Source organism: Rhyacophila brunnea, unplaced genomic scaffold (genome assembly GCF_057557595.1).
Source record: "Rhyacophila brunnea isolate RB1 unplaced genomic scaffold, BYU_Rbru_1.0 scaffold_11, whole genome shotgun sequence".
In the NCBI taxonomy this organism is placed as follows: domain Eukaryota; kingdom Metazoa; phylum Arthropoda; class Insecta; order Trichoptera; family Rhyacophilidae; genus Rhyacophila; species Rhyacophila brunnea.
The window spans coordinates 14,719,696-14,734,990 of NW_028232763.1; the positions used below are offsets into that span (position 1 = coordinate 14,719,696).

Sequence of the window (15,295 nt, forward strand, 5' to 3'; positions counted from 1 at the left end):
TGCATAATCTAAAATATTAAACACACAGTGACATCTGTTTGAATAATTATGAAATAAGTACTTCTTCTTTCATCCTGTCATGCTCCAGCATTGAGGCATAGGGCAATCACAAGAGCTGAATTTTTTTCAACCAACGGGATCAATCACAAAACAATACAATGTGAGATGTAAAATAAAATAATTAGTGATGGTCGCAATAACAGGCGACAGACAAAGCGTAATTTAATCAAATTAAACACAGTTATGAAAAATACATTGGAGTGAGCTATTAAAATTGATTAAAAGAGAAAAACATATAGGTAGGTAATACCTGCTTATGAGAGAATACAAAATAAAATATATTAATAAAACATAAGACAATATTACCTATATATGAAGAGGAGACAGGCAAAATGATAAAGAAAAAAATACAATTGTTTAGTTACATTACAATGAGTGGTAAATTTTGGAATGACTTAATTTAAAAGAGGCAAGAGAACAAAACAGTTCTACTCTATCACTGTGATGATTTGATATTTTATGAATATACACACGATGGAATCAAATTGAATATATTTCCATTCTATGTATCTGTCTACTGACTATTTCCATATTTCATGCAAGTACCTATCTACTACAAATAAATACTATCCACATACTATGTTGTTGTATAAATATTATTTGAGTAAATGCCATAAATAACATGTTATTGTGTACACTATGTCAATTTTTATTTTATCTCCTTCTATTTTAAGTTGCTTCTTATTTGCCAAATTAACTTAGCAATGTCACCTTTTGAGGTTGAAATCATTAGTGGCTTTTTTCAATGCAATTTTACATTTGGAAGTATTTGACCTTTTCTATGCATATTTTTATTCACATCTGCGAGGTTATTCTAACATATCACCTTATGTATTCAGGCAGTTAATTATTACAAAAAGTTAACTGTCAAAAGTGCTATCTTTTAACACCCCCCTCCCCCTCTCTTGGATGTGTCAACTTTTAGAGCGAGATATAGTACGTCAATTACATATTGAAAATTGAGATGCGACTATTTTGAAAAATAATCTACGTCCCAAGTCTAGGCCGCCACCTCAATTTATAGTTCCTCGCGAGCTGTCAAATTTCGAGTGGCGAGTAGTAACATTTTTTTTAATATTGCAATGACATAACTAATAAAATTGTAGGTTATGTTGATATGTTCAATTCTTGTTTGACGTTTCAATACAAAATTTCTGGGTTCGGGTGGTATACGCCTGCACGAGCATACCCGAATTTGACTGAGTTTTGCAAATAAGAGACGTATTTCACATGACAGGCGTACCGACTTAAATTTTCACCATGTTACGAATTACTAATTATGGTAGATAACCGCCTTGTGTATGGAATGCTTCCGTGTTAATTTGGAGCAATAAATGTTACTGTGTTAACAGTTAAGAATAGCTCTGCTGTTACCAATATGGATTCTATATCGTCGGTCCCTATTAAAAAAGTCGGATCTGCAAAATGCTATTTTTCAGTACGAGCAATCAAAGATGTTTCATCAAATATCCTTTGTGACCTATTGCTTGCCATAATGAATAAAAATACGGGTTATAGAAACTTTTCTAAAAGTTTATAAAAACATTCGTCTGTCCGATGAACATAGCAGCAACTGTCAGATCCGAGGCATCTTGCTCACCAATAACAATGTCGGTTGGTAAGAACCGACATTGTTATTCGGACACTCTCGGTAGATCCGTCATTTTTAACTTGAGTATCTCGAAATTTTTCAAACAAACAAAAAAAACTGTGATTGTGGTATAAATGTTTAAAGTGTTTAAATAACTTTTACGTAATAATCCGAAAATGACAAAATTTGAGATCCGACTTTTTTAATAGGGACCGACGATATATTGACTGACAAGTCATCATTGTAATCTGGGGAGCTAAAAATCTCCCCTACATTTCATGCACATCTCCATATCTCGGCCCCCACTTCCTACATACAGCACTCATGACATATGAGGTAGAATATATATACAAGGTGGGTTGAAGAAATGGTGAGAAATCACCAAATAAGGTTCCCTGATTTGGACAGCTATATCTGTATTACAGCCTACCATAATAAAATTAACCATATTTATGTAATCAATAATACTCCTATAGTATACACATTAAGATCAAGCTTTGTTTGTTAATTAATGTAAAGACACTATTATATTATAATCTACATAGTGTGATTCGTATTGTACATACATACCATGCAGGTGTTTTATCAATTTAAAATAACAATGTGATATCATAGGAAATCAATGTGAAAGGGACTTTATGACTTGGCTAACTCCACCCACTATCGTGTAGCAAAATCTAGCGGCATCTGAGCACCTTATTTAGTTATTTATTCCCCTCTAGATGTTATTGCGGGACAAGAGATATCCATTGTTTTTTTTTTATCAAATATCAAAATCATTTTCAGACATTTTTTTTTTACAATCAATGAGATCATCTATATGTTATTTATTATTTTTATTTAAATAGATTAGATATATAATACGTTCATTGTTGGTCTAATTCTAATATATATCGTCACATCAATATACTACAACTAGATAACTCTGATTTGGTCATTGTTGGGAAAATATAATTTAAACTTCACTTGATTAACATAAATCTAGGCTAAAATTAATATTTAAAATAAAAGTGGAAAATTGTGTTCATCTAATTAGGTATATTGTAGATATATTATTTTATTTATTTAATGCATTTATGGTTTGAAAGTTATCTAATATTATCAAACACAAAATTAATACAGTTCCCATTAACTTCTGACTTACCTAGTTTTATCAATTGTAGAGAAGGAAATGTAGAATGATATTCAATAGCTAACTCAAAAACAGTGAAAATCAAGTTATCTAGTTGTAGTATTGAGGTGACGATATATTCATATGTCAATAGTAAAAAAAATAAACATGTAAGACATTTTGCTCAAAAAGAAAATGTCCTTAGAAAACAAAATCACAAACACAATCACAGAACTAAATAATAATATAAAAGATCACAGTAAAACCGGTATGGAATCAATCCACACGATAGCTTCCGATTTAGCCTGGTGTATGACTGAAACTCCTTCGGGAAGGCATACATATTATATGACTTCGTGGTATGAATTTCATCACACTCATAAAGTGGTGACGAATTCGGTTTAGACACAAGCCATATTTGCGTGGAAGCCCGAAGCCAGAAAGTTCTCATTAAAGTATTGATTGTAATTTTATTAAATTTTTAGATTGCTGAGAAACCTCAAGCATTGCCGGGAACGTGCGAAGGCTGCAACATTGTCATCACCCAGATGAGGCAGAACTTTGACGCCCTCTCTTACACCGGATTCCTTGAAGCTAGTCTACGGGTACATCAATTTTACAATAATAATTTGACATATCCTATGTAAAGTACTCGATTAGATAATCTGTTACTTATAAATATACCACATCAGCGCGAAGTTTTGACAGAAAATTGGTTATAGCCGGAGCGTGAGAAAGCGATGCAATAGGCTTGATGTAAGTGATGTCGGAAATGGAATCAAATTTGCCATGTGTAATTCGAGCGCACTAGAAAAAATCGCACCTGCTCATGTTCAAGCTTAAAGTATTCCACTAAATGACTACAGTAATATAAGTAGATAATTTTCTTTACATCGTCTATTTGGAATTTTAATCTAGATTACACTTTTTACGTCTCATTATTGTTTCACCAGATTTTTTTTTGTGAAATCTATAGTATTCTTTGTCATAAATAAGTAAATTTAAATTCATCAACAATGCAGTTAGGGTAGTTTATATATCATGGGGTTACTGCCAAAAGTTGGTAATATTATTACACATATGAGTCACTTAGTCGCCAAACCCGCTCTGAAAGATTTTTCAATAAAATTAGTTCTGAATGTACATATGTGCTATATCGATAGGTCTACCAGTCTATCAAAGTGCGAGTTTTAAATTCCACCCTGTTTCCTCAAAAAAACCTCCAGGGCGGTTTTAGCAACTAAGCGACTCATATTTCGAATTTTGTTGAGTTGACATCACACTTCAGTTACTGCTGTTTGCGATTTTACAAGTTTTAATTTAATCATTAACCTTATTAACGGTATTATCGGGAATGGGACGACTGGCCTCCGGACAATTGGACGCCGCACTGTCGTAGACACGTGTAGACGAGGTATTTTAATCAGTTTCTATCTACTACTTAGTAGTTTGAATTCATTTTACTCTTAACATAATGTATTCTTTATCGCGGATTGAGAATTACCATGCCTAAGGATTTATATAAAATAAAAAACTCTTTTTTCGTTGGAACTTAAACATATGCACGATTAAATCATTGTTTACGTCTGCATATTTACATTCTCACCAACTATTAAATCATAATATAATAATTGAAATATAAATAATAATATTGAAATTTTTTTTTTTAACTACCTATAAGTACCTAACGTCTATTTATTTTGAATTCCGTGGCGTCCAGTTGTCCGGTGCCGAATCGTCCTAGACCCGTATTATCAGCTTCATTTTCTCATATAAAGACTCTGTCTACATTGAAGATGGCATTCCTTAAACATCCTTGTAGATATTAACATAAAATAATCTTTCCTTTAATGTGTTTTAGGCCTGCGGTAAGTTTGGAAGTTACTCGGACAGCTGCGCCACAGCTGTCTTCTCCAATTACGAATATCTGTACACGCACCTCAAAGAAAACTTCAACGCCAAGTCGGTTTGCCACGATGCCGGAGCATGCACCGAAGCCTTCCACCAACATGAACCGGAGGAGAAGGATCTGTCCGCCACCGTTGAAATCACACCAATGGGACATGTTGGCTTCGTCAAGGCCAGGTATGCTATGTTTTTTCTCTCCTACATATCACACAGCAAAGTTAGTTGATGGTGCTCATCGTGTGAACCTTTCCAGTCATTAAAGTTTTGTTTTTTATTAATGTCTCTAAATCATTTGTGATTTGTTTCCATAGTAATTTATCATTTTGACTATGGTTTTTTTTAACAATATAGCCTACTGTTTAAATAAATCTTACTGCAAAAACGACAAATTCGACGTGAGTGAATGAAATAATAACTAAAAAAAATCAAATATCTTTTTGTGTATAGGTCTTGTGGGAATAAAATTGATATTGAGTCTGACTCGACATACCCCGTAAAAGGTTAATAAGTAATAGTAATAATAACATTCACTTTGGCAAATATTTTTTTAAGGAGTTTTATTGGCTATTTCTGTTTCATTTTCAGTGATGACATCCCTTGCCAACTGTGTGAACAGCTTGTCAAACATTTGAGAGACATTTTGATTGCCAACACGACTGAAACTGAATTCAAGAGGGTGCTTGATGGTAAGGCTGCTCTATATACCGGCCCCTTAGGGTCAAATAAATGTAACTCATTTTTCTCCACAGGAGTCCCTAAACACAAGTAAATTTACATTCCGCCAACATTAACAAAAAATTATTTTCAGTTGATACGTATTGAACTATCTTTTCTGTTGAATTTTTTGATAAATCCCTTTGTCACAAATAATTTACTACTTAATGCATTCGCTGCTGAATAGATAATGAGATTTTAATTGCCCCCTTTAAAATGCACGTTAATTACATCGATCGGCCGCCTGGTCATTACGCGCCGTGTGCGTCTTCCGCGTCCAAAGTATTAAACTAAAAATTGAGATATACGTTTCTTTGATCCTAAGGGGCCGATACATATTTAAATAGACATGATATCTTCAACTGACTCTAAAATTCAACTCCAGGTATAGATTAAAAAGTAACAGTGATAATGTTTCTAATATTTTCCCAAGACTTATTCCAAATAAATAATTTGAAGGTTTTCTTTTTAGGTCTTTGCAAACAGACTGGCAACTTCAAAGCAGAATGTCTGGCAGTAGTCGATCAGTACTATACTGTGCTTTATGATTTCCTCGTCAATGAACTGAATGCCAACTCTGTCTGCTTTATGGCTGGAATCTGCCATAAGGGCAAGGTTGAACAGGTGAATATCTTTTATTATATGCATACATAATTATAGCGTACACATTAGGCCCCTTATGCACTGTCGACTGTCATTGTTTTCTTACCCTATCTGGCATATTTTTTTTGAATAACAGTTGGCAATATTGCTACTTACTATGGTAACCTAAAACTCTTTCTTTTTGGTTGTTTGCTTTCTACAAGCCATCCACATGACGTACACTTCAGGCCTACTAGTATCAGTACTTTTTGACCATCTCAATACTCAATATTTTTTAGATACAAAAGGTATCGATAATTTTTCTTGCGATATGATACTTTTTATTCATCCCTTGCAATATTTTTGCTGAGTGAACCTAAAAAGAACTCCGCGGACAAGAAACATTTGATACCGGTCTTTCATAGGACATCAATTATTAATACATAGCTATAGAATACTGGCATGCCCTGGGAAGACTTCTTGGAAGGATTCTTGAAGGCGTCACTGGATATACAAGGAAGAAGAATTAAAACAAATATTTTACTAAAAGACACCTTTTCATAAATATTTTTATTCAAATGTGTTGCGTGATCTACAAATGCAGTGTCCATTGGACAATTTTGATGGCCATAGTAAAATTATGTCCATAATTTTTTTTTTCAGCTCGGACCAATCGCTCCTCTTGTACCATTGAAGACTGCAGAATTAGCCGTGAGAGTCTTCAAACCGTCTTCTGATAGATTTGTCGGTAAAGATGAAGCCAACAGCTACAAGGTGGGCATTATTAATTTATCGATGCGGATCTAATAATCAAAATCATCCAATAAATAATTCAGTTATTTACCAACCTAAAAGCCAAATATAGAAAATTATTACTTTTAATATGTATTCCCAATCATTGATACTACATTCCAATATGGGTAAATGCCTCTACTCCGTTCTGTGTTAAACTATTGTTTCATTAAATATCGCTTTCTTTTTCAGCACCAGGTCAATATTGACGAAAAGAGTCAGAGCAATTTAGACATTGTGGATCCGCTTTTCGCCCAGTTACCTATCGAACGGATGGTTATCACCCTTCCTCAAGGCAAAGAAATGTGCACATTCTGCCAGTACTTCTTACACTTCCTGCAGGTGCAAATCAGCGACGCCAATACGGAGGTAAATATTGTTGTATGAATGTGAACATCTCGTTGGGCCTCTGCGGCTTGTTAGGCAAAGCATCACTCCAGCATTCGAAGCTATAAGCTCAAAAAATCAATGAAGTAATTTCTTATTTGAAAATAATCATTACTTAAAATTAGACAACATTTATTTCCAAATAAGTTTACAACTCAATATAAACACATAAATATTTTTAACGGGTCCTGACAAAACCACCCGAACCAAAACCACCCGGACATTACTGCCCAGACATGCCGCCGAAAGACAATTTTTATTTTTACATAATATTATATTTTAGATACACAAATATAAAAAAAACATACGAATCTCGAATCATACGAATATAAAAAAAAAATATAGATTATTTAAAATTAAATTTCAATATTGTGTGCTAACCTTCTTAAATATTCTAAATTAGAAATACTACCATACATAGGCATTAACTACATGTTAAAAGCTGATGATTTTAAGTTATTACTCTACTAGCAGTTGCAATGGATTAAATCTCAAATTACACTGATAATCGTAAGTATGTAAATTTCTATCGATATGCAATTCGAAAAACCAAAAAAGCACTTGTTTTATATATTTTTTGCGGGCGGTTTTGTCTAGGCGGATTTGTCCGGGCGGTATTAGCGAGCACTGGTATGGGTGCATTTGGTTTGCCGAAAATGTCTGGGCGGCAATGTCAGGGACGTTTTGTCGGGGTGCCAGTTTTAACTTAGTTTCTTATTTTCATCACAATATTCTATTTTCAAATCAGACTAATATGCATTTTTCTTAGCCCTATAAAGGTTAATTATTGTGTTAGCTGCAGGCCATTTTACATTGCAGATTCATTTGTAGTAAATATCACACTTGAATTTTGATATCATTTAGAATTTTTAGATAAACGATTAAAAAAAAATCACAGTTATACATATATCGGCCCCGTAGGGTCAAAGTAATGTATCTCAATTTTTAACAATTTTGAGTTCCGTATGGTACTGAATAATAAAATATGATATTACGTTGAATGTCAAAGATACATCATAAAATTCAGCAGATCAAATCCAGGACGGAGCGCACTTCGGCACTTCTCTAGAAAGTCCTCGTCAATATTATGTTACTCATAATAATTTTTAAATAGTGAATATAGAAAATAATGGCATTGTTATTTTTGAAAAAACCTTAGTTAATGGAAGCGAGAGAGGCGATTAATCAGTTCAATTCCGATCTGTTTTATTCTCTTAAAGAATTAACTTTCTAAAAACAACGACCCGGCACTATCATTTAGCTAATTAGCACTATGTATACAGTGGTAACAAGATATTAAAAAAAAAAAAAAACAGGCCGCCATCTTGTTTATTGCACTTTTTAGTGTACCGATATACAGAATATTAATTTTTCTATAGCTACCAATTCAACCACACTAAATACTTTTTGGAATCCCCATCAAGTACTCATTGAGATGATAATTAAATTAATTTCTGATTCTCATATTCTTTTCAGATAAAGATCAAGAATACCGTAGAGAAGGCTTGCAAGATGTTGCCAAGTACCGTTGAAGAGCAGTGCGACGCTTTCGTCGAAGCTTATGGCAATGCTGTCATTGCTATGCTGGTGCACGAAATTGATCCATCCGAGGTATAAAATTTTATATTGACAATATGTACCTAGAAAAGTCCTCAGAATCATACACTTCTATGAATATCATTAATTTGGAATGACATAATATTATCCGTAGATAGATGTATTTAATTTGTATTTTGTTTTCTGTCTAGGTTTGCCCAGCCCTCACTCTGTGCCCCAAAGAAATGGAAGTAACAAACGTGGAGGTTCTCATGAATAGCGGAAACGGAGAACCCAATTGCCCCCTATGCCTCTTTGCCGTGGAACAATTGGAGTCGATGTTGAAGAACAATAGAACTCAAGTATGTAACTATTAATTAATTTAAAGGGTGTAACCCTTTCTTTTTGCAAGTTATTACACAATATATGAATATTCTTTGTTTAGTTTAGTAAAATCTAAGATGGATATAGGATTATAAATATTTTGTAGATCCAACATTTAAGACCGCCCCTAGAATATCCATCTTTTCACCAACGCCAATCACCAGCTGTAGTAATCCAGTTTCGAAAATAGTGTGGTAGAGTCTTAACGCATCATCTCAACTTCGATCATCTAATTGAAATCAAATTTTATTATACTCAATTAAAATCCAATTTTTTTTCCGGGTTGTCATTAATATTTTTGGAGGCTCCGTTTTCTCCATCATTGCAACATGAGCCACCTATCCTAAGCGGTCCTACTCAACATTATGTTTGGCTCCGCAAAACAGGCAATATAATTATGTATCTCGTTCACTAGACGTCATTTTCTTTTATTGCTTTGAAAATTCTTACAATTTTCATATAGCAAAGGTATTTGACTGACCAACATTCTAAGCCATAGGCTAAAGGTGCATTTAGACCAAATAAACAAGAACATAGAGCGAGAGCTAGAGCATTCTGTTCCTGCTCGCTTGGTATTAACGCTTAGTGAACTAAATCCACAAACTAAAAGAGCTAGAATATAGAACACTGCGAGCGAATGCTCGGCTCTCTTTCTGTGTTTTTGTTCGTTTGGTTTAAACTATCACATTTGTTTGTTCGCGAGTGCACGACTAAGTTGCGTTTTTTGGCTGTTCAATTTTTATTCTCGTGCAACATGTAACAATGCGGAAAAGTGATGGAATATTTAGAAATCGTATAGATATATTTGGCAGTGAGCGAAGAACACTTTGATGAAATCGCTCCTCCAGCAAGCGCGACAGAACACGAAAGAATGCTTAACGCGACTGTGTTCTTGCTCTAGCATGCGTTTAAATCAAACGAACGAGCATTCTAGCTAAATACAGCGAATCTCTGTAAAATCGAAAAGAATGCTCACTTGCTTGACAAAAAGCGTTTATGTCAAAATAATTTTACTGGAGTGGGGGAAGAACGAATATTTGTTCGCTTGGTATAAATGCTGCTTAAGGTGAAGTCTTTACTGAGCCTTTTTTAAAGAGGCACCTAGCGGAAAAATACGAAGCTTGCAATTTGAGATTTTTTTTTGATAATTTACAATTTCAACTGTATTTATTAATAAATATGTATCTGAAAACATTAAAAAGAAAAATATTTTTTATTTTAAGTCAAAGATAAACTTACAATTGTACAAAATGTAATAAAATGTGAATTTGTTGAATCGGACCGCACCCTATTATTACATATATTTTATGGTCATATTTATTATTAAAATTTAGTTTATTAAGTTTTCTAAGCATCACCTAAGAGATTTTTGACTAATTCATAGTTTTAATATTTTTTATATCTATTTAATTTTAATAAATAAAAAGGATTTCAAGTTATACATATTTATATTTTTTATAAAAATCGATGTTTTTAAAATAGATATAAAAAATATTAAAACTATGTATTAGTCAAAAATCTCTTGGTGATGCTTAGAAAACTTAATAAACTAAATTTTAAAAGTAAATATGACCATAAAATATATGTAATAATAGGTGCGGTCCGATTCAACAAATTCACATTTTATTACATGTTTTACAATTGTGAGTTTATCTTTGACTTAAAATAAAAAATAATTTTCTTTTTAATGTTTTCAGATACATATTTATTAATAAATACAGTTGAAATTGTAAATTATCAAAAAAAAATCTCAAATGGCAAGCTTCGTATTTTTCCGCTAGGTGCCTTTTTAAAAACGGCTCAGGCTTCACCTTAAGATGGCTCTGAAAAGCATCTTTTACAATCAACATTTTGTCTATCTTTTGAGGCACCTTGAAGTGTTATTTTAAATAACATAGATTAGCTAACTTCTGATTTTTCCTTTATCTTTTTATTTCCTGGTTGGTATCATTTTCACGTCATAACATGTCACGTAGTGACCCAAGGTACACAAAGCTTTCTACTGTCTCAAAAGTGTAGTTATCTATGGTTATTGCCATAATATTATATTTTGAAATATTGATCATGTTTTTAAAATTCCCCTTGCTAGGATTCCATCAAGAATGCTTTGGAAAATCTGTGCTCTCACCTCCCGACCAAACTGAAGTCTGAATGTGTAGACTTTGTGGAAGCTTATTCTAAGCAGCTGGTAGAGATGCTTGTTGCTGACTTCACCGCCCAAGAAGTGTGCGTCTATCTGAAGCTCTGCAAAGACAACAAACCCGATGTGTCATCTTTGAACTTTGTGCCAAAGCCTGTGTCCCGCATTGACGCTTACCACGCCAAGAAAGGATTGATGGCCGACCACAACAACTTCAGGAAGCCGCTGCTCCCCAAGAAGATGCTCGTTGAGAATACCATCAGGGAAACTCAAATAGGTTCGTCTATTCATATCAAAGATTATTATTTATTTTACTCTGTTATTTCTTGCTGCAAATATTATTATTAACCCTTTATAGGTCATAAGCGAAAAACGGATAGTTTTGAGACCGGCAACATTAAGGTCTATATTTCTATAATTTTACAAGTTATAAACACCCTTATGGGTTTTAATCATTCTCAGATAATGCACAGAGGTCTTGAATCTGACCAATCGCCCTGAAGTTCGCACATATTGAGTATATTACGAAAAATGTGTCCCGGTCAGTTATCTGACCGGTGTCCATTTAGCGACATGATAGCTGCCAGTTTTTCAACAACAGTGTTTTTAAGTTCTTGTTTTTTGAAAATTGTGACTTGTTTACTGAAAACAAAGTATGCACATTTATACTATACATACAAATATATAGTTTTTTGTATTTCACCTATAAATTGTATGTGTTATAGTAAAATAATATCAAATTATTGAGTGGCATGTCGAAAATCTAACCTCAAATTGTATAATTTGGATCCTTTTTGATTTACATAATATAAACACTAAAAATAATTTCTAAACCACAACACATCTAATTTCATATAACAATATAGTGAACTTTTACAATTACTAGTTAGTTTTTGAGGATAATTAGTCGCTATCGAGTTATTTGATGATATGTGTCATTCTTTGAAAAAATGTTTTCCATAAAAATCGCGGGTAAAAATAATTGTTTTTGTTTTCATTCAAACTGTAATAATTTTTTGAAATACATATCTCAGAATGAAATAAAATAGTTATGGAATGTTATATGTATAAGTAGAAGCCTATATTGCGGAACAAAATTTTGTTTTTATTGTCTGAGGATGGAAAATGGGAGAAGCGGAGGTTTTAGTGCGAAAGACCTTGAAGACATGGGTAAAGACGCATCCCTGAGATTATTTGAAGGAATAACAGAATACCAATGTGTGTTGGATAATGAAAAAAAAACCTATTACACATCTTCACTTTAGAAACAAGTTGGCTGATCAGCTGATACGATCTTTTACTTCACGAAAAAGGGTTGGTCGACCTCCATTTCCTGACGATATCAATTCAAATCATTATCCAGAAAAATGTACACTTCGTAGATGTGGTTATTCCAGCACTATGCTGAAAGTGATACGAACCTCAGTAACAAATTGCAAAGTATCCCTTTGCATACCGTGTTTTATGCCGTATCAATTATCTGAACAAAAGAAAAAGCCAACAAGGCCTTAGAAATGTTTATTATTTTGAGAAATTTCTATAAAATTGATGAAGTAATTATTATTTTTACAGAAATAAATGAAATTATAATTTTTTCCTAAAAAAAATTATTAAAAAAAATTTTTGTGAACAAATATTTTTTTACCTAAATGGACACCGGTCAGAAAACTGACCGCTGGGAAATCGATAATTACGAAAAAACTATATACATTTAAAAAAAAAATATATTTTTTCTGTTCATCAAAATGAATATAGAATACATAAAAAAAATAATTAAGCACATATCTTTAAAAAAAAAAGTTGTCCTATAAAGGGTTAAGAAATCAACACTTAATTTTATTAGTTATTTTATTTTAATTTTTGTGCTATTTCCTCGGTTCGTTTATTTATACTTATTTTGTTACTTCACTTCTTCCTGGTGCTAGAACTGTTATGTGGGTCTTGGCCTCTTTGATTGGCTATTGCAGATGGTGATGCTTAGTTTTTTTGAATTCTTTTTACCCCCTGCCTCAACCAAACCATAATATCTTTTGACGATCATCTATTGTAGCTTGGATAACGCCTACCTCCACCATTCGCCACTGATATCAATGTCAAACTTCTGACATTTTTCTAGGATCTGTAATACACCACACAATTGGTTTTAAAAAAAAAAAAATTCGATTTTCATTAAATATCGTTTACGATCATAAATGTGCCTACCAAATTTCCGATACGATTCTTTCAAATGAGAGTCTGTGCAAATACCATGATGTCATTAATCCATTAATTGAAGTTACCAAGTAATGTGTATTTACCACCATGTGTTAAGCTAGAATTATAAAAAAATACAAAATATTTTTTATTTTTCCAATTGTTTGTGCATTGGTGTAAAACTATGTGAAAATCCAATAAAGAATCAACAATTAAATACCTACAGCCCTGAAACATGTGATTTATTGTTTTCCCTTTGAGTGGAGTGCAGTTGTGTCACTGATGTGTTAATGGGTCATAAAATGTCAGGATTATTTTTATTACCTTCATAAAATAAGCAATTTATTATGTTATAAAAAAAGTCTGTCACAATTTTATTTTCAATGACTGGCTCATGAAATAGTGTACCTACTTTATTATGATTTATTGAATATTTTTATGTACCAAGACTCTGAAATCATTTCGGAATTAAAGGTATGGTTTTATTTATGAAAATAATCGTCACCGTTCAGGCAAAAGTCACCAACCCTGAAAATGGCAGTTTTGAGTTGAGTATGTCACACGAACCGTAAAATTATGTTCTTTAAGATGCAAAAGTCACCAGGGTAATTAGTTAGTAAAATATTGCTTAAATCCGAATTATTTGTTTTCCACTAAATGACTTTCGATAAAATCTTAACAAGCAAAAGTCATTATAGGTGTATAGACATTATTGACTCTAAAAAAATAAATCCTTCGTTATAAATATACAAGCAAAAGTCACTATACTATGGATGGTGAGTTTTACTGATTGGTCATTTGAAAACTTCTAACACTTGTCTGAAATACGCAAAAATAACCAAACAGGAATAGTTTACCTTAGCTTGTTATAATAAGATCGCTTTGGTCAGATTATTAACAAGCAAAAGTCACCAAACCATAATTGAGCTACCTTACCTCCTTCAAAACCTTCTAGATATTTTAATTAGCATCAAAAAGTAAAAGTACCTTAAAGAAATTATTAAGAACACATGAGAAAATAATGTAATGTAGATAAAACCTTAAAAACATTTAAATCTGATTTTTCCTGCATTTTCAAACTTTCAAATTGCGATATCTCAAAACTATGTTTTTAGGGTTGGTGACTTTTGCCTGAACGGTGACGTAATGTTCAAGGGACTTTTTTTCCGTGAAAATTTCAATTTACGGTGAATTTAGAATTATTCCTGTTCTTATTAACAAGGTTTTACTGTATCGGTGTTGATGGAGAAGATTAGCGAATACGTTATGTGTTATGTTTATCAGCGTGATCCCTCTGTGTTTTATGCACAACTTGTTACTGCATAATCAATAATATGTATTTGAATCAAAATTGCGTGTTTTTAAGATAAATTTTGTTTTCCGATTAATTCAGTTTACCTTTTGCGTTCAGATATTGTTTATGATAATAATTTTTTGTAAATATTCATGTGCAGTAATAACAGTAAAATATTTGTATAATTGTATAATTACAGCTACCAACGAAATTCCTGACGACACATACAACGGAAAGCCTCTCATTTATGCTGACTTTAGAGACCACGGTCTTACATTGAAAGCATCGCCCCAGTGCGTTGTCTGCGAATTCATTATGACACAAATTGACAAGGAATTGAAAGACAAGAGCACAGATGTAAGTTACGTCGTTGAATTGACTAAATGAGCTGTTGATTAATTGTATGTTGGAACTCCATTATATAAGTGAGAGATTTTGGACATCTGTAAACCCTGGGTCCTGGATTTTTAACATCCTCAACTCGAAACCGAAGAATAATTCTATTAACTCAGTTTATATTCAGTATGATATAAAACAGTGTTGGTTTTTGTAAAAAAATTTGAAATCCGCCGCCAAAATCAAAGTTGAGAACTTTTTTCTTAG

The 15,295-nt window shown here is 32.7% G+C and overlaps 1 protein-coding gene across 1 annotated transcript in view; it reads left to right on the plus strand.

Moving 5' to 3' along the window:
- The window catches only part of Sap-r (prosaposin), a 32,272-nt gene that overhangs the window by 12,782 nt on the left and 4,195 nt on the right, over positions 1 to 15,295 (plus strand). Inside the window, exons 5-14 of the mRNA XM_085959215.1 lie at positions 3,248 to 3,367; positions 4,624 to 4,847; positions 5,256 to 5,356; positions 5,857 to 6,008; positions 6,630 to 6,740; positions 6,951 to 7,127; positions 8,622 to 8,756; positions 8,894 to 9,043; positions 11,155 to 11,482; positions 14,892 to 15,049. Coding sequence (XP_085815341.1) covers positions 3,248 to 3,367; positions 4,624 to 4,847; positions 5,256 to 5,356; positions 5,857 to 6,008; positions 6,630 to 6,740; positions 6,951 to 7,127; positions 8,622 to 8,756; positions 8,894 to 9,043; positions 11,155 to 11,482; positions 14,892 to 15,049 — 1,656 coding nt within the window. The remainder of the gene's footprint in view (positions 1 to 3,247; positions 3,368 to 4,623; positions 4,848 to 5,255; positions 5,357 to 5,856; positions 6,009 to 6,629; positions 6,741 to 6,950; positions 7,128 to 8,621; positions 8,757 to 8,893; positions 9,044 to 11,154; positions 11,483 to 14,891; positions 15,050 to 15,295) is intronic.